Here is a 19858-nt window from a genome sequence, read left to right on the forward strand (position 1 = left end):
CGACTTCCCCCCTTTTTTATCGCTCTGGGATTCCCATCCTCCCCCATCCGCTCCTCTTTTTCCGCGGAGTTTGGAGCTGTGCCCCTTTCCCGAAGTGTTCGAATTTGTTATTTATTTACCCCCCTCCTTTTTTTTCCTTTTTTTCCCCCCCTTAATTTCCCCTCCTCTGTAAAATAAGTCCGGGAGGGACGCGCGAAAGAAGAGTTTTGTACAAGAATCTGCCTCTTTTGTCTCCAAAGCCGCCCTCCCACCGCTCTCCATCCCTCGTCCCCACAACCTCGGCGGAGAAAAAACGTTTCGGGAGGGACAAAACCCCCCGAGAAACCGAGAAAAACCAGATAAAAATCCTGGGGAAAAAACCCCAAATAATCCCATTTAAGGCGTTATTTAGGGGGTTGTTTCATCCCTAGGCGGGTTGAGGGCCGCGAAACACGGACCGGGGGAGGATGGAGGGGACGTGGGGGTGTTTTTTTTTTGGTGTTTTTTTTTTTAAGTACAAAGCGGCTTTTTGACAGTGCGGAAGAAAAATCAGTGGCATTGTCTCAGCGGATTCATTGTGCGGGGCATTTCCATACTGACCGTTCGGTAACCTGTCCCGCGGCCCATTAGCAATCTGTGCTTCCCAGGAAAAAATGAAGTACCTATCTACTGGGCAAGAGGGGGGTTGTCAGCCCGTGTTTCGTGAGAATAGGGGAAAAGCGGGGCTAAAAAAAAAAAAGAAAATAAAAAAAAGAGGCGCTCCGGCGGAGGATGAACTCTGCCTGCTCGAGAGGAGGGAGCTGGCAATCAATTTGGTTTTTTTTTTTTTTTTGGATTGCAGGCTTCTTTTCCAGCCATTAATGGAGGGAGAATTAAAAAACCCGCCTCTAAATATATATATTTATATGGTTTTGGTTTGGTTTTTTTTTTTACCACTTGGGTTCTCCCCGCCGCGGGCACCGCCATGGAATTAATTAATTTATTTCCTTTATTTTTGCCTACAACTTGCAGGCAGAGCCGGGCAAAAAAAAAAGAAACACACCAACAAACACTCCTTTTTTTTTTTTTTTTTTTTTTTTTTGTCCCGTCCTAATGCAAATACGCCAGGTCTAATTTATGCGAAGAAATATGCAAATGTTTAATTGATTTTTTTTTTTTTTTTTTGCTTTCCCCTCTCCCTCCTTAAATCTGTTGTCAGCGAAAGTAATGAATCGGCCTAAAACGGTTTTAATAAGCAGAGCCCCCCAACCGCCTCCTACGTTCCGCTTTCGGAGCCTCTTCCCCCTCCGAGAAAAAAAAACCTAATAATGTAAATATTTATCCCTTCCCAAAAAAGGGGCTCGGCTCGGAAATAAAATATGCAAAGCAGCATCTTCATCCCCTCCCTTCCCCCCCCACCCCGGCCAACCCCAACCCCTTCTCACCCCACCCAGGAATTCAATTTTCTTCAAATCTCGTTGAAAGTGGCTTTTTAAAAAGTGGGCGCATTTTAATATTGGTTAGACAGCGTGACCTGAATTTCACCTCAACTGTTTGACTTGATCCAATAGGTCACTGCCAAGGAGTTATTGATGGGGGAACTCCATTGAAATTTCTCTCCTCACAAATGGCCTTTAGATCTTCTAGCGAGTTCAATAACTAGTTATAATGTAGAAGGGGAAAAATGAAGCCCAGAGGCAAACTAATTTGATGTTTCATTTTTATGCCGGGGAGAAATTGTTGGTTTTTTTTTTTGTTCCTCTCGTCCCCTCCCGAAACGGAGGTGGTGGAGTTGGGGGGTGTGGGGGGGGTTGAGAGGGGAAGGAGGGAATGAAATAAAATAAAATAAAATTAAAAATTAAAAAATAAGCTCCCTTTCGAGGTGAGGTTTGGAAATATTCGCTGGTTTATGCAGAATTTAATTGGTGCGGGCCCCTCAGCCCGGGAACTCCTCGGGAGTGGGGGAGTCCCAGCAAGAGTCAAACTTGCTGCTTGGTGGGTGACAGACTCCTTAATTTTTATTTTTTTGTGGGATTTTGCCCTTTTTTTCCCTCCCTCCCCTTTTTTCCCCCCCAGTTTCCCTCTCTTCTTCTTTCCCCCTTTTCCCCTCTCCTCTTTCTCCCTCCTTTTCCTCTTCCTTTCTTCCCTCTCTTTTCCCCCTTCCCTTTTTCCTCGCTTTCTTTTCCGTTTTCCTCCTTATTTTTTTCCCTTCCACCTTCTTATTTTTATTTTTTTTTTACAAAACCCCCAATAACTCCCCGACTTCTCCTCTCTTCCAGCAAATCACCCCCTTAACGAGGCGCCCGGAGCCCGGAGCTGAGCAATAACCTCCCTCTTCGGGGTTTTTTATTTGTCTGCTGGGTCGCCCGAGTTCATGTGATCACAGCTGGGCCCTTCCCCGCTTTGGTGGCCTTAGGGAGGGTTTTTCTCCCTTCACATCCATTTATTTTATTTTTTTTTAAGCCTCAAATATTTGTTTGGGGGGGGAGGGGATTATTGGGGTTGCTTGGAGTGGGGTGATTTTAATTGAGATTATTTCCAGGAGCCAAGATTTCTCCTTGACTTTTCCCTCCACCCAGCCGACTTCCAGTGACCCGCCCGATAATCGCTGAACCCTGGGTTAAGTTGAAAAGAAAACATCGGGCTCGTTTCGGGCGGGGTGGGGAAGGAGGGGGAGAAAGGGAAAGTTGGAGGAGAAAGTGGCCACCGAAAGAGCCCATTAGCGACCCCGGAGATGTTATTTTATGGGCTGGGAACATATACACAAAAACCTGCGGCTTCATCCCCTCTCCTGGAAAGAGCTCCCTTGCTCGAGTGGTGCTTCGAGTGCTCTCAGCCCTCCTGCATCCCCCCGGGATGTCGATATTAATAATTAACATCATTTTCCCCACACACACACGCACATTTCCAACCTCTTCCCCCAGAACCCCCTCCGGGTTCACTTCTGGGCTCCTCCATCCTGAGCCCTCCAAGGCTTGGGCCGGGCACGAGGTGGTGGGAAAAGTTCGCGTGTGAGGACGGGAGAGAAAAATTAAAGTGCTTTTGGGGTGGTTTTTTTGTTTGTTTGGGTGGTTTTTTGTTTGTTTGGGTGGGTTTTTTCCCCTAGGAGGTTAATCCGGCAGGGATTTTGGGAGTAGGGGGACCGGGAATGGCTCAGCCCTCACTCGCCCTTGGCCCGGCACCAAAACGGGGCGGAAGGGGACAAAATAAGGGGGGGGAAAATGAAAAAAAATCCCTCTTTTGGGTACAATTCCAGTCCTGCCAAGCGGAGACGAAGCTTCATCATCTCCTTTTAGCCCCCTTCGCAATCCCAACCTCCCCCCGGAGCGTGGACGCCACCCCAGCACCATCCGAGCGAAAAGCGCCCCAAAACCCACGTGGAAAACGCTTTTTGATCCCAAACAGCCCCCACGCATCCCGAGACCCCCCTTTTTCCCCCCTTCTCGTCCACCTCTAAGGCCTCTGGAAGCTGGGATCGATCCCCCCCACCCTGATCTTATCAACCCCCCTCGGGTGTCCCTTCCTCTGCAGCAGCTCCACGGGAAGGGGGTGACACGAGTGGAAGGGGACCCCGAGTGGGTTTTGGGGGTGGGCAGAGCCGGTTGTGGGTGTGGGGGGTGTTAAAATCCCGATTTTCTCGCCTTTTCGGGCCTCGCCTTACAATTTTTCTCGCCGTGGAAAACCCCACGCGACCCCCAGCCCTGATGCCTCTCCCGGAGGGAATTCTGCTCCCGGAATCGCGGGTGGGACATCCCCTCTACCCCCCCCTCCCCACAACCCGACCGAACCCTCGCCTGTCTTTAAATATTAACCAGAAGCGCTCTAATTGGAATTAAATGAAACGATGATAATAATAATAATAGCAATAAGGCCGCCCCGGGAAGGCGGCGCGGACACCCCGGGGATCCCTTGTTGGGGTGGGAAAGCCGGGATTTAAGGCGAGGAAAAAAGCTCTCCCCGCTCTCTTTAATGTTTATTTATATTTTTTTTTTTAATATATTTTTTTTTTTTTTGGCACCAGGGGTACTCTCAGTTGAATCTTTCTCGGCGCAATAAACTATTATCTTAGTTAATCCCCAAGGCGAATCCATCAAAACCTTTTAATAAAAAACGAGGCGCGGCTTCCGCGGGGGCCTCCAGCGACAGAGGCCGGGGAAGGGCGAGCCCCGCGTGGTTTTTTTTTTTTTAATTATTATTATTATTATTTTGGGGAGGGGGGTCTCCCTAAAAATTTCTGGCTGCGGGGGGAAGGAGAGGAGAGGCCATTAGGATTCCAGAGGCATTGGGAGCTGCGGGAGCCATCACTCACGGGCCCCCGGGAGCAAAGGGAGCCGGGTTGGAACAAGAGGAGCCGCGGGGATGATAGAGGGAAACAGGCCTCGGGCATCAATCCCGGCCTGATAAGAAATCGGCCTCTTTTCCCTGGAAAATGGGGAAAAAAAAAAAAAAAAAAAGGGGGGGGGGGAATCAAGAAGAAAAAATAAAATAATAATAATTAAAAAGAGGAAGAGAATAAATAAAGAAAATTATATATTAAAAAAAAAAGGAATGAGAAAATAAATAAATAAATAAATAGATAAATAAATAAATAAATAAAAGAAAAAGACGAAGAAAAGTCTCCCCCTCCCCTTTTTCTTGGGCCAAATAAAGGGGGTTTGAGGGAGGAAAAAACCCCTCGCCTTTTCCCAACTTTAAAGGTGTTCACATCCTTTAGGAAAGCGGGGAAAGGTGGGTTGTTGTTTTTGGTTGTTTTTTTTTTTTCCAGGGGGTTGGGGCAAAAAAGGGGCTAAAAGGGGAAAGTAACTGCAAGGAGCAGCTTGGGAACTGCAACTCCCCCAAAAAATCCTCTTGGAGAGCCCCGGAACGACCTCGAAAACGTCGCGCTGGGGGTTGAAGTGAAGGATGAGGGCTCAGCTCGCTGGAAACGTCCACCCGTGAAATATCGGTTCGTTCATACTCCGCTTCCCCCCTTACACACGGCCCGGCCTGGTTTTTTAAATCTTCCCTCTTTCCGCCGCGAGATTCCAGGGAATTAATCCCGACCAGGGGCGAAGAGGAGCGGGCACAGATGGGAAGTGTCAGCTCGAGTCTGCCGGGGAATCCTTCCCCCTTTTTTCCCCGACCTATAAAAGGGTTCTGCCTCGCCAAGGAGAGGGAAAAGAGCAGGAAAAATCGGAATTTTTTTGGCCTTTCTCCCTTTCCTCTCCCCAAAATCCCCCCCTCCCAAAGGGGTAAAGGGAGAGGGGAGATTCTCAGCACCCCCTCCCAGCAGGGAAACCCAAAACGATCCCCCCAAAATCTCTCCCGGCACGAGGGGAAGGGGTTGGGCGCTCCCACGAAGGGGGGATTTGTTCGAATCCCAGATTTTGGGGGGATTTTGAAGTGGGTTGGGGGCTGGAGAGGAGGGGGAAGGTGACACTGGGAGGGGGTCACAGGAGCCACGTCGTTATTAATTACAGACTAATCAAACTCAGCCTGGAAACCCCTTAATGTGCCTGAGTAGAGGGGTGGCCCCCCCAGCCCCTCAAAATAGAAGGTTTTCACCTCCTAATTTTTGTGTCCACCCTTCCAGACCCAGGAGGAACCTGCTGGAGGGTCGGGAATGGGGGAATGAGGGGGAAAAGGCCTGAAAATCAACACGGGAATGAGAGAATGGGGGGTGGAAACCCCCTCCCAGGTGCTGTTTCTTGCCAGAGGGTTGCTCGGGGTTTTTTTTGGGGGGGGTTGGATTCGGTTTGGGGTGGAAAAGGGGTGGAGGGGAAGAGGGAGAAGATGGAAAGAGAGGTGGGATGTGTGGGAAGAGAGAGAGAGAGAGAAAAATGGGGAAAGGTCAAGCGTGGGAGATGAAGGGAAGGAAAGGAAGGAAAAGAGGGAAGGAAGGAAAGGATTGAGGGTCTTCACCAACCCCCCGAGTCTGGTAGAAGAGATTCCAGGAATTACCGGGATTTGGGGGGGCTGGAGGGCCGGGGAGGGTCCCAGAGGGGGACACGGGATGGAGGGAGAGGGAAAGTGGTGTCTTGAAAACAACATTACAATGAAGGAAAGGAGGAGAAGAAGATAACCAGCATTACCCACCCCTGACTCCCTCCGAGTTCTATTTATTTATTTAACTCTCCAGGAGGCAAAGTTTCTCTTTTTTTTCGAAAGCCCAAAGTCCCCCAAACTCTATCAAATCCCACCCTGGCCTCGGATAAATCCCGAGGGGTCAACGGGAGCCGCTCTCCCTTGGCTGGTGATTATTTGGACTGCTGAGAGGATCACAGGAACCCGCCGAGTGCCAAGAAAACATTCCAACATTTCCGCGCGTGCACAGCCCCAGCTCCTCACCCCCCCCCGCACCTCTGGATGCCCGGATTTATCCATATAATCCTGATATATCCATGTATTCCCATAAATACACAGCGTCCCGCTGCCTGTAATATAAATATGGACACGGATACCGCCCGAGCTGCGAGAAAATGATGAATTAATTGTGTATAAACCGAAATAAAGGTGGGATTTATTCGCCTTGCTTCTGTCCTGTTCTCTCTTTTTTTTATATATATATATATATTTTTTTTCCCCAGTAAGGAGGAGGAAAGTTGGGATAATTCCATTGGCTCAGCCCTTCCTTCCCAAAAGCAGGGAAAGAGGATGGAGAGGATGGATATTCCCGGTCCCTGCTGGGGAAAGGTGTCGTGTCCTGCCAGGAGAGAGAAAAATCGAGGTGGGTTCTTCCCCCCTCCCCAAGCAAAGGGGAAAAAAAAAAAATAAAGGAAAAGTGGGGGTGGGGAGGGGATAAAAATAGAAATCGATAACTCGGGATTCAACTCTTGACCGGGAAAACCCGGATCAAAACCTCGTTTGATAGAAACGCTCTGCGAGGAGCGGCTCATAAATCAATAAAATCAATCCATCAATAGGATGAGCACGGGGGGGGATAAAGGGGAAGGGGGGGGGGCCTGGTTGGCGGTCACGGGGTGGGGGAAGGATGGAAAAAAATGACGTTTAGAAAAGTCTCTTCTTCACCTCTTGGACAAAAAAAAAAAAATAAAAATAATAATAATAATAATAATAAACCAGCCGGATTTCCTCCCTCTTTCCATCCACCTTCCAAGAACTCATTTATTTCTTATTTATTTATTTATTTAGTCCCCCCAGCGCCCAACCGGTCACGAGGAAATTTTATTTCCCAGGTGTTTCTTTCTTCATTTATTTATTTATATATATTTTTTTTATTCCTCCTGTCCAATTACGCCGAAAATTTATTTCGCTGCTTTATTACAAAGGGAGATTTCTTATTGTTCGGATCCCGTGATTCACACACACCTCCCACCCCACCCCAGGCGCTCCCGCACGAGAAGGTGAATTCGGCTCCCGAGCTCCAATTAAATGCGAATTAACTCCAAATCAAGCGAAAAAAAAATATCCAAAATATCCGGAAGAAATGTCTCCTAACCCTCATTTATTTTTAATGACCATCCTCCTCCCCCCCTCCCCATCCATCACCGAGAGGAAGAGGTGGGAAATGAGGAAAAAGGGGGAAAAAAAAAAAAAAAAGAAGCAGATTTTCGCGTCAGACGCAAAAAAAACTTTCGCTTTTCTCCCCAAATCTTGGACCTTCGCTGTTTCTGTCCCCAGGGGTCTCGCCACGAGTGGGAAAACATCCCCTTTCACCCCCCAAAAAAGCCCCGGTGGTCCCTGAAAAGCGGGAGGGGCAGCTCCTCCCAAATCCCCTCTTCCCCCTGGATAATCCCATGTTTGGGGGGATTTCGTGGTACCCCAAAAAGCACCTTTTTTACCCCCAGAAAAAACGAGCCTCTCGAGGACTTTCCGGAGGTTTTGGGGTGATGGAAGGGGGGGTTACGTTTTTTCACCTCCCCAGGTTTGGAGTTGGTTTTTGGCACCTCCTTTTTTTCCTGGGACCTTTCCCCCTCTATCAACGACCGTTCAATAAAGTGGAAAATTCCCATTTTTAGGGTGTTTTTGACTTTTCGAGCCTGCAGCACCCGAACTGTGCCGGGCTGGGGGTCGGGGGACCCCCTGGAAAAGCTGATCGGGAGAGGGGGGTGTGTAAAGAAAACGCTGATTATTTCAGGTGCAGGATTGGGATAAATCCTCGGAGGTGACACCTGGCCCCCCCAAAAGGGACATCTATAGGGGATTTACAGACCCCTATAGATCCCCATCGCCCGGGGGGGAAAGGAGGGCTTAGGGAACTGCATTGAGGGGGGAACTCCACCTTCCCAGTGGGATTGAGGTTGGAAATTCATCTCCACCTCCGTCCCCCAGCCCAAAATACCCCTCGGAGTTGGTCTGGTGGGGTGGTGGCGAAGAGAAGGGGGTGCTGAAAGGGGGTAACGAGGGCTGGGGGGGCTCCCAAAGGCCCCGCAGAAGAGGAACCCCCCCAAGAATCGCTAAAACGCCCCCTCTGAGCTCAGTGAGACCCTCCTGGGTCAGTGAAACGCTCCCCCTTCCCACCCCCCTGCCCGAGAGGACTCAACCCCTAAATTAAGGATTTGGGATAAGGCACTTAAAAAAGGGGTTTCAAATCCCCACCCCACAGAGACCCCCAGATCACAGAGAGCCCCCTTGACACCCACAGAGCCCCCTCAGCACCCACAGAGATCCCCCCAGATCACAGAGAGCCCCCTCAGCACCCACAGAGCCCCCTCAGCACCCACAGAGCCCACTCAGCACCCACAGAGCCCCCTCAGCACCCACAGAGACCCCTCAGCACCCACAGAAGACCCCCTGAACACACAGAGACCCCCCCCAAAAACACAGAGCCCCCTCAGCACACACAGAGACCCCCAGATCACAGAGAGCCCCCTCGACACCCACAGAGCCCCCTCAGCACCCACAGAGCCACCTCAGCACCCACAGAAGACCCCCTGAACACACAGAGCCCCCTCAATGCCCACAGAGCCCCCTCAGCACCCACAGAGACCCCCAGATCACACAGGGACCCCCCACAATCCCCCCTCCACACCCCACGCAGACAGGCAGCCGTGCAAACACGCGTGGGCACGTCCGGGCTGGCACGCACAGCTGGGCAGGGGCACACGCGTGGCACACGGCGTGGACAGGCCCCAAACACGCGTGGACAGCCCCAAACACGCGTGTACAGCCACCCTACGCACACACGAGGCCTCCCACGCAGACCCCACGTGTGCATCCCCCTCGTGGGGGGAGCTCTGGGGGTGCTGAGGGGTTTTCTGTGGGTGGGTGTGGGGTCTGTGGGGTTTTGTGGGGGTGCATGGGGGGTCTGTGGGTGCAGTGGGGGTCTGTGGGTGTTTGTAGGGGGGGGGTCTGTGGGTGCACGGGGGGGTCTGTGGGTGCACGGTGGGTGTATAAGGGGGTGCAGGGGTGTCCCTATGCCCCCCCCGGTTTCAAAACCTCTCCAGACCACTCGTGTCACCTGCAACCTCTGCCCCTCCCAGTACAACCCACGTGTCCTCTGTGTGTGTCCCCCACGCAGGACGCAGCCTTCTCCCCCTCCCCCCAAAAAAATTCCAGGCCTGGGAAAACCTCCAGGACGGAGCTTGTCACGCAGGGGGAGCCCCAAAAACACCCCACGGGGGGTGGGGGAGGGAGGGGTAGAAGTGTCCCCACAATTCTCCCCCAAGACCGGGGGAGATCCTTCCACCCCACGCGTGACACTTCCCCCCTCCCCGGTCACCAAACACCCCCCGTGAGGCACCTGGGAAAGGGGTGGGGGAATTCAAAGCCCCTCCTCACATCCCCTCGGCGAGGGGGGGTGTGTGTGTGGTGTCTCCCCCCCTCCCCACGCGCGCCGTGGGGTCACGCAGGGACCCTCCCTCCCCTCACCTGCCGCGACCCCACCCCGCGCATGCCCTTCCCGGCGCACGCTGAGATTTCCTTTCCCCCCTCTCTATTCCCCTTTATTTTCCTTCCTCTTTTACTTCTTCCCCTTCCACCTCTTCTTTTCCAGCACAAATTAAACCCCCTCCCCCAAAAATAATAATAATTTGGATGGGAAGGGGGGGGTTAAACTTTGAGCCCACCCTGAGGGGGGAAAAGGGGGGGGGGAAAAAGGGGGGGATTTTTGCTGCCGAACCGGTAATAAAGGTAATAAAGAGACTTTCCTCGGCCTTATCTCCTCTCCAGCAGCCCCGGGGATGGAAAGCAGGGGGAGGATGGAGCGGATTCCTTCCAGATAAAACCCGCAGAAAAGTCGCATTCCAGCTCATCCCCTCACACGCAACACCCCTTTTCCCACGCGGGGGGGGGGAGGAGGAGATGGTAAAAAAAAATTCGCAATTCCTGAGAACGACTCAAAAAAAAAAAAAAAAAAGCGCAAACACAAAACACACCAAAAAAAAACAATTAAACAAACAGATTTAAGAGGAGAAAAGAACCCGAGGAAGGAGGAAAAACTTACTGGGGGTGGCCCAAGGGGGGGAGAAGCCGCTCCGGGAGCCCCCGCGGCCGCCGCGCTCCGCACTAAAAGCCGCTTGTCCCGCTTGTCCCGGCGTTAAAACAGCTCAAGCAGCTGCGATGGTGGACAGTTAAGATTATATATGATGTAAATATATTGTGGGTTTGTCAGCTCCCCCAAACCATAAAACTTAGTTTAATGACATCACGTGCTCCCTGAGAGCCATTCAGGGCTTTTGCTTAGGGCCATCCACATAAATAACCTTCAAAAGTTTTAAACTACTAAAAAAATCGCGTAGGAGCCCATCATGAGTATTTTCTGCCTTAATGTTGGCGGTGAAACTAAAAAGAGCTTGTGTTTTGTTTTGTTTTTTTTTTTTCTTTGGTTTGGTTTGGTTCAGTTTTTGGTTCGGTTCGTTGACGGTTTGGTTTTTTGTTTGGTTTTTTTTGTTTTGTTTTTAAACAGAGGAAAAGTCGACTTGGATTAATATATATATATGTATATATAAAAGATGAAAGGAGAAAAAAAAAAAAGAACTTTGGGTTGTTTGTTGGTTTTTGGGCCGCTTTAAGTTCTCACGGGGTTGCCACGGATGGCGGGGCAAGGTAAGTCCTTTTCTATTTCCTTCTCGGAGTCTTTGGGGATGGGATTGGAGCAGCCGAGAGATGGGGGGGGGGGGAACCGAAAAGAGGCAAAACTCTTCCAGCAGCAACAACACCCACCCAACCACCCAGAAAAACCCTTAAAGAGAGGGGTGAGGGGTGCCGAGACCCCCCCTCAACCCCGAAGCCTCCTCTGTGCCCCCTCCCCGGGGCAGGAGAAGCCGATAATTAATCATAAAGTGGCCGCGCTCAGCTCTCCGCGGGGTGGAAGCGCCGAAGTTGGATGTTTAAAGAGATGTTTGTGGTGGTTTTTTTGAGTTCTGAGTTTGTTTGGGGGTTGTTCTGGGTGGGGTTTTGTGGGTTTTTTTGGGGTGTCCTGCTCTGGCAGCTGGAAACACGCGTGGGCCGGGTGATGGTTAACCCTTGCCTTGCCCAACCCGAGCTGCCTCGACGGTTTTCACAGTCGAGGGGTGGGTGGGAGGGAGGAAAATTGTTGTTATAGTGCGAAATGAAATCGGAATAATAAAAAAGAATAACCCGGCGACGCTGCAATAACCTCGGAGAGAGAGAGGAGAGGGAGAAAGGAGGGGGGAAGACGTTGCTTAAGAGAAAATTGAACGGAATAACGAGCAATTACCAGCACACGCCAAGAGGGGTTTGTGCCTGAATAACCAGTCAATAGATTTACGCAGCATGGGGAAAGAATAAAAACCGGGGGGGGGGAGAAAAAAAAGGGGAGGAGGAGGAGGAGGGGGTGGGAAAAAAAAAGGGAAAAGAGATGATTGGAATCGCTACCGAGCCATCACCGCAGGCCCCACGAGTGGGGGAGCCACTCTGAGAGAGGCAGCAGATAAATGTGAGAGGCCAGGCGAGGCCGGCTTGGCTTTTGCAGTATTTCACCCCAAACCGACGGGGAAATGACAGGCGAGACGCCAGAAAAAGGGGGAGGAAAAAAAAAAAAAAAAAAAAAGGCGAATACAAGGGGATTTTTATCCTCCGAGTGTTACACGCCAATAAAATTAAATATCTCCGCAGCTCGCCAAGTAGCAATCCACGAGTAACAACCGGCAAATAAAATAATAAGAATTAAAAGGGAAAGCCCCATCCCCCGGGCTAATTACATCCCCCCCCCTCCCTCAAGGCAGCCCGAGCTACCGGAGGAGGAAACTTTTGTCTTGCGGGTTCAGGAAATTGTTGCTCTTGTTTTTCTCCCCCCTCCTCTCTCTCTCCTCGCCCCGTGTCAAAGGAAATCCCATAAAGTTTTATGGGAGCTTCTTGGCTTTTCTCCCGGCGTTTGTTTTGCGCCCGTAAAGAGCCGGCAGGAATTCCCCCCCCTCCCAAATTCAGAGGAGTGTGCGCGTCTCGAGGTGGGGGTGGTGGTGGTGAGGGACCGTAAATGAGATGGTTGAGCCCCTTCCATGCAAATCCACCCGGCAAGGTGCGGGCCAGGGGGCGGCCCCCACGCGGGAAAAGGGGGATGGAGCGTGGGGTGGGGTGTGGGAGGGTTGTTGAGCCCCCCCCTCCCACCACCTCCTCCTCCTCCTCCATATGGTGGAGGATCCGTCTGGAGGCAAGCGGTGGCCCCTGGGATGGATGGGATGGATGGGTGGGTGGGTGGATGGATGGGATGGAGGGATGGATGGACATCCCTTGGAAGGCGCATTTACAACCCCCCCTCCTCCCCTTCCGTGTGTTCCAGGTTAGGTCCAGAGAGAAAAAACCCTATTTTTATATATATATATACACACATACAATAATATATAATTAAATAATTAAATAATTAAATAAATATATAAATAAATATAAATAAATAAATATAAAATCCAGGAGGGAAGTGCAGCCCCTCCCCTTCCCCTCAGCCTCTCCTTCCCCTCCCAAGGGCTGCTCCCCTCTGGAGAAGGGGGTTCAGCAGCACCCCCATCTCCTCCCCACCCCATCCCCATCCCAGTCACCTCCAGTCAGGCACTGGGACACCTCCTTCCCACGTCCGACCTGCAGCGAGAGGCGACGACAGCGAGATTTTTTTGGGGGGGGTAAAGAAAAGCGTTTTATGCCGAGGAGACTTTGGGGAGAGAGGAAGGGGGGAGGAGAGAGAAACAGAGAGAGAGAGAGAAGGTAATTTTAATCCCATATTCCTATTAAAATACCATCTGCCAGGCGAGGACACCAGCCTGGGATGAAAAGCCTGAGAGAAATAAAGATGAAAAAGTCCGGACTGGCACAGGGAGCAACCTCACCTTCCTCAGGGCCCAGCCAGAGCTTCACCACCAAACATTTCTTTTTAAAAAAAAACCTTTTTCCCCCCGATTTTTTCCACGCTCTGGGGAAACAGGAAAAGCAGCACGTACCTTTTGCAGGGTTTAAGGGAGAAGGATGCTCTCTGAGCCAAAGCATCCCTTCCTCCCTCCCTCCCGAAACCTACTTTTTCTTCCAAGAAATAAAAGAACGGCGCTCTCAGAGAAACCGATACTTTTCCAAAGTAGCAGAGGAGCAGGAGCTGCCCCGGGGCGGGGAAGGAGCGCGGGATTATCCACCGACTTTTTGGGGTCGTTTCGCGACAAAACAGAAGTTTCATCGGCCCCTTTCGCAGCTGAAACGACAACTGATAAATAGACCGGGGGGAAAAGGGGTGAGGGGAAAGAGGGGGGGGGAAAAAAGGAGAGAATTCACTGCCAGGGAGCGAATTTAGACAGAGATTTACAAATCGGGGTTCGCCTTGGCTGCCTTTAATAGATAATTCGAGCATTTAGCAAATCCACACGAATGACGCCACGAATGAATAAATACACGAGAATAGTCAAGTCCAAGAGGTTCTTCCCTTCCCTCTTCATCCCCCCGCCACCCCAAACTGCACTTTTTTACACCCCCCCCAAATTTGTCAGAGGATTCGCACAAAAAGGGGGGTGTTCACCACCCTCCCCCCCCATCCCCGCGGCCGTTAATTCCTTTGATATGCAAATAATAATAAAATTACGCCGTCCCAGGAGCAGCGAAACATGAAAACAACCCCCCCAGCGAGACCCCCCCACCCCGACCCCTGGCCGGGGGGGTCAGGGCGCGTTTTTGGGGGTACCAAACCCTAAGAGAGGGGAGGGGTTTTTTTCCCCTTTGAGCATCTTTCCCCGGGGCAATTCCCGGGAAAGCAGAGCGGCAATTCCCGTCTCCCATCAGGAGCAGAGCGCGAGGCTGAGACTTCACCGAACTTCGCGGGTTTTTTTTTTTTTCCCCCACTTTATTTCCCTTTTTTTTTTTCTCCCCTCCCAACCCTCCCCTTCTTCCCCAACCCTTTTTTATACTTTTCCAGGGAATATTTTACGCTTTTCCTGGGAATATCGCGATTTTTTAGAACTGCCGCCAGCCGAGTTGGGGGTTTTTTTAAGCCTTTTTTTTTCACCCTGGTGTGTTGTTGGTTTTTTTTTGTTGGTCTTTATGGTTTTCCCCCCACACCCCAAAGAAGCGCAAAGGTTCGGACATTTGGTAACAACCGAAGGAGCGAGACACGAAGTTTCTGCACGTTGTCGGTTGGTTGAGGTGGGGTTTTCCCCCCTTTTTTTTTTTGCATATTAATAAGAGATTTCCTTTGTCTGAGGGATTTGTCAGAGTACGGACCAGAGTCCATCCAGCAGCTCCTCTCCCTCCCCACCCCAAAAAAAATATCAGAGTTTCCTCCGGGTCTATTCCTCCAGAAGCGACGGGAAATACAAATTAAAAATAATGATAATAATAACATTAATAATCCTTAAAACCAAAGAAAAAGCAGGGGAGCTTTTCCCCTACACACACACACACGCACACCCCTCCTGCAAATCCCACCTAAAGAGCCTCTTTGCTTTTCAACTTGGAATCTTTCTTCCACTTCATCCTGCGGTTTTGAAACCAGATTTTGATCTGTCTCTCGTTCAGGCAGAGGTTGTTGGCGATCTCAATGCGCCTCCGCCGGGTCAGGTATCTGTTAAAATGAAACTCTTTCTCGAGTTCCAGAGTTTGGTAGCGGGTGTAGCTGGTGCGGGAGCGTTTCCCATCCGTTTCTGGAGAGAAGGGGTGGGGAGTGGTGGGAAAAAAATATAAATAAATTCAACTAAAAAAAGGGAAAGACACCGCAGGAAAAGTCAAAGCAGTTCTGGGGGGATTTGGATTGTTTTTATTATTTTATGTTATTTTTCTCTCTTTAAAATCCCGTCACAAACCTCGAATGGACAGAAGTTTTCCCGGGGCTTTTGGGCACTCGGGAAAGCGAAGGAGCCTGAAATCCTTCACTCCCCAACACCTTCAGCCCCCAAATCTCCCCCTTTCCTTTCCCTTGCCTCCTAAAACCCAGATCAAACACATGTAGATGAGCCAGAAGTGAACCTGTTTCCTCTCGGACAATAAGGGTGTACAAAGGAAGGAAAGATCTTTTCGGGGGGTAAAATCTCGTCCTTTTTTTTTCCCCTCTCCCCCTACTCTCAGCCCTGGGAAGACGAAGGGGGAAAATCTCTCCCCACGTTTTCCCTCTGGTGTGTCCCTTCTTTTTTTTTATTTTCTTCCCCCTCTTCTCAGCTCACCCTCAAAGAACATGTGTATTTCAAGTTATTTTTAACCCCCCCCTTCCCTTCCCTCCCCAAAAAAATGGAATATTGCCTTTTATACACGTTTTGTTTCTATGATCCAATTATGCCGTCATAAATTTGGGCGTATATAGCCTCTAAGCCTTTTAGTGGACAGTTTTACGAGCAATTGATGCCTTAGTCGTAAAATTTACGACCGCAGGTTTTTTTTATTATTTGCCCCTCACGGCCTATAAAAACCTAAGGCAAAAAAAAAAAAAAAAGATATATATATATAAAAAAAAAAAAAAAAAGGGGGGGGGGGGAAAAAAGGGGAAAAAAATCAAGAAGCGAAAGTTTTTTTACCATGGCTCATGTGGAGTTTGGTCATCCAGGGGTAAATCTGCGGTGGTTGCTGCTGCTGCTGCTGCTGCAGTTGGGGTCCTCCTTGCTGCGCCGATGGCACGGGCTCGCCTTTGATTTCCGCCGAGCTCTTGGATCTCTCCTCCTCCTCCTCCTCCTCCAGCGGGCTGTAAATCCCGTTTTTTAGGGCCCCTCGCTCGTCTCGGCCTAAAGGGCGCCCCGAAGAACCCATGACCGTGCAGGGAGCTCGCTCGGGGTCGCCTCGGGGGGTGACCGACATGTCCGAGCCACGCGTGGGGAGGGGGCCGCTCAAAGCCGACCCTCCGTGGCGGTACCTGGGCGGCTGAACCTCGGGCGCGCTTCCATAATTTCCATAACTTTGCATGGAATAGGCAGGGACGGGGGGACTTTGTGGCTTGTAAAACGAGGTGGCGACGTAAGAACTCATGGCGGAATTGGGGGAGGGAGAAAAAAAAAAAGGGGGTGGGAGGAAACAAAATACACACCAAAAAAAAAAAAAGAAGAAGGGGGAAGAGGAAAATTTTGGGAGGGGGGTTTTTCCCCCTTCTCCTCTCTTTTTAATCCCCCTTTTCCCCTTCGTTTTTTTTGCCCCTTCTTTTCGCTTCTTTTTCTTCTTTTCCCTCTCTTTATTCTTCCTCTTTTTCTTCCGTTTTCCTCCTTTTTTCCCCCTCTCTTCTTTCCTCTTTCCCTCCTCTTCTTTTTCTTCTTTTTCCCTCTTTTTTTTCCTCTTCCCCCTTATTTCCCCCTTTTCCTCCCCTTTTTTTCCCCCTCTTTTTTGCTCGTTGTTTTTTATTTTTTCCTCCCCCCCTTTTTTTTTAAACCTCTTTGATTAAAGGGGGGGGGGGTTGATTTGTGACCCTTTTGAAGTTCAGGGCTGCTCCGCGGGGCGAGATTGGGGGGGGAGGAGAAGGAAGGAGAAGGAGGGGAAAGAAGGGGGGGGGTATTTTATCCCCTCCTAAAAGTGCAGAATTTATAGGTGGGGATTCTTCTCTCCCCCCACCTCCTTTTTTTTTTTTTTAATTTTAACCCCCCCCCCTCCTTAAAAAAAAAAAAAAACCACCTCCCAACCTGCCCAAATATGGGATATCCAAGCGGCATCACGTGAACGGCGGCGACCACTCATCAATTTGCCTCGATGACCCCCCGGGGCGGGTTTATTGATGGGGGCGCCCCCGCGGGACTCGCCCGCGGGGGTGCGCGAGGTGGGGAGGTTGCGGGGTGGGGGGGACACACAGCGCGCTGCGGGACGGCGAGGCGGCAGCGTCACCTAGTGCTGCTCCGCGGCACCGCAGCGCCCCTCTCCGCGCCCCCTCCGCGCCCCCGGCACCCCTCCCTTACCGTTCCCCCCCAGAATAATTCCCTTTTTTAATTATTATCATTCTCATTTATTTTATTTTTATTTTCATTTTTTTCGGCCCTAGCGGAAATAAAAGGTTCGGTGATTAAAAATTTTTTTGGTTTTTTTTTTTTTTTAGCTCGCCAAAAATAAATAAATAAATCGAGCAAGAAATAAATAAATAAAAATAAAAGAGGGAAATGACACGGGGGGTTTGGGGTTTGGTGGGGGTTTTTTTTCAGCATTCCGGCAGGGGAAACTCTGCCCTCCTCACCGCCTTCCCCTCTCTCCAGCAGCATTTTTAATTTCATTTCATGTTGAATTATCCGGTTAAAGCGGGGGTAGTTTTTTGGTTTTTTGGTTGTTTTTTCTTCTTTTTTTTTTTCCTTTTTTTTTTTTGTCACCGAAGCTTTGCCGGCTGCGAGGAGGGGGGGGAAATAATAAAATAAAAAAAAAAGCTCCTTTCCCGCAGTGTTCACCGAGAGGTTTTCTGGGGCGCTCTGGGAGCTCCCGCTCCTGCGGGGGCCGCTCCTCCCGTGGCAGCTCCTCCAATGCGCCAAAGTTTACATTCCTGGTACCTTCTTCCCCCCTCACCTCCTCCTTCCTTTTTTTTTTTTTTCTTTTTGGTGCAATTTATCGCCGGCAGGAGAGCCCTGGATCTTCCTCGCTGCACAAACCAGCCCCTCTCTTCAAAGGAGGGGGCAAATAAATACCTTAAAAAACCCAAAAAAATCTTAATTTTTTGCGGAGAGCTGGGCGAGAAAAGGCGGGGGGGGCGGGGGGCGGTGGGAGAGGGGCAAGACTGACCCCCCCACACCCACCCCTCACCCCCCAGGGCCCTCTCCGAGCTCTGAGAGAACCTGAGCACGTTTTTTTTTCTCTCTCTCTCTCTCTCTGTTCCATCTCCATTGAGCTGCCAGAGAAAGCCCCGAGTGCTCCGGGGGTTCCATCTCTCCTCCATCCTCCCCTTGCAGGCGCCGCTTGATATTTGTGTGTTTGCCGAGACGCTTTTTGAGTTTCGTTGCTTTTTTGGGGGGGTTTTAATCCCTTTTTTTGGGGGGCGAATTCAAAGCTTTTTACACCTCCTGCTCGGCCAGGTCGTTGCCCTCTTGCAAAGCGCTCTTGGCTTCTCCTCGTCGCTGTTTTCTCGCTGTCGATGTTGCCGTCGCTTCTCTTGTTTTGTTTCGTTTTTCCTTTCGTTCCCAGAAAGAGATTTTTTTACATTTTGTTTGTTTGTTTTCGTCTTTTCCTGCCCCCTTTTCGCCTGCGCCTTCCAGGTTGGAGAGACGAGGAAAGGATGGGCGGAAAATAATATTAAAAACCACCTCCCTAGGCTTCATTTTTTTTTTTTTTTAATTATTATTGCCCTTTTTTTTTAGTGTGTGTGTGTGTCCTTCCTGGTTACAAACGCTCCGAACGCCAAAATCCTGCTCGTTTCCTTTAAAGATCCTGAAGGGCACCGGGTTGCTCCCAGGGATTTATCACCCCTTTGCTCAGCGTTACCTACGGAATTCCCAGCAAATCTCAGAGCAGTGACAAAGAGAGGCGAGGAAAACGCAGGTTTTTTGGGGTTTTTTTGGTGTTTTTGGTGGTTTTTTTAATCCAGTTTTTCCAACGCTTTACCCGAGCCTGCCGGGGTTTTGTCTCCCAGCGTTCTATCCACAATTTCCGAGCTCTTAAGGATGAGGTTCTGGATAAAAGTGACTCCTTCCCCCCCCCTCTTCTCCCCGGAAAGGTTTATTGGGTTGAAATAAGTCGGGGAGGAGGTGAGGGAGAGGAGGAGGAGGAGGAGGAGGAGGAGGAGAAGGAGGAGGAAGAGGAGGAGGGGGGGTTGATGGGTCCTTCCGCAGAGCTCTGGGGGATTCTCAGCTGTGGAGAGCTCGAACGCGACCGAAATAACGACGAGAAGAAGAATTTAAAATATATATATATATATATGTATAGAAATAAAAATCGAAGCACACAACCTTTGCCCTGGGGGTTCGGCTGAGGAGGGGGAGCAATAAGAAATATATACTGGTTTGAACTTTGGAAATCCATTTTTAATCATGAAGCGAGAGGTATGGCATAGATTCCTGATGCCACCGAACAATACAGTAACAAGACTAATCCAAGGAGACAAAGCAAAATGTAATTTCCCCCCTCCCTTTTCTCTTTTTTTTTTTTCCCTTTCCTTTTTTTTTCCTTTTTTTCTTTTTTTTTTTTTTTTTTTTTTTATAGAATACTCTTGTAGGAGCAGGAGGGAGGAAAAGGGGAGAGAGGGGAGCTGATTTTTTTTTTTTTTCAGGAACAACACACAGAAGAGAAGTGAACTTTTCTACACAGGCTGTTCTCCACACGAGACTGAAGCTCAGAGGCCGTTCTATAAACTTTAAAAATAATATTCAGATTTTATTAAATACTCGACATAGTCCTCTGGACGTGACTTTATACATGAGAGGGTGTAACACAAGGTGGTTTTTTTTTTTTTTAATTAATTTTTTTAAGGTTTTTGTTTGTTTGTTTGTTTGCTTCTTTTTTGTTTTCCGCTTTTTTCTACCGCTATAGAACTCCATTCACTTTAATACCGTGGAACATTACAGTGCTAAACATAAATATAAATACAGGTACCACGAACACAGTTAAAAATATTCACACAGAAACTGTCACAGTTTGTAGAATGCGCTGATGA

The 19858-nt window shown here is 49.8% G+C and overlaps 1 protein-coding gene across 1 annotated transcript; it reads right to left on the reverse strand.

The window, feature by feature from the left end:
• Positions 1-14754: 14754 nt before the first annotated feature.
• On the reverse strand, positions 14755-16278 carry HOXC5 (homeobox C5). The gene is made up of 2 exons (XM_050334219.1): positions 15834-16278; positions 14755-14969 (listed from the first exon to the last, which is right to left on the reverse strand). Exons 1-2 carry the CDS (start codon positions 16276-16278, stop codon positions 14755-14757), a joined length of 660 nt encoding a protein of 219 aa, XP_050190176.1.
• Positions 16279-19858: the final 3580 nt, after the last annotated feature.

Source organism: Myiozetetes cayanensis, unplaced genomic scaffold (assembly GCF_022539395.1).
Source record: "Myiozetetes cayanensis isolate MyiCay16 unplaced genomic scaffold, myiCay2020 scf51, whole genome shotgun sequence".
Taxonomy (NCBI): Eukaryota; Metazoa; Chordata; class Aves; order Passeriformes; family Tyrannidae; genus Myiozetetes; species Myiozetetes cayanensis.

Bases quoted from the DNA above. Each gene is read 5' to 3' on its own strand.
- HOXC5 (XM_050334219.1), bottom strand. From the start codon at position 16,278: ATGAGTTCTTACGTCGCCACCTCGTTTTACAAGCCACAAAGTCCCCCC. The intron at 14,970-15,833 runs GTAAAAAAACTT...CCTTCTCTCCAG, and splicing joins CAAACTCCACATGAGCCATG to AAACGGATGGGAAACGCTCC.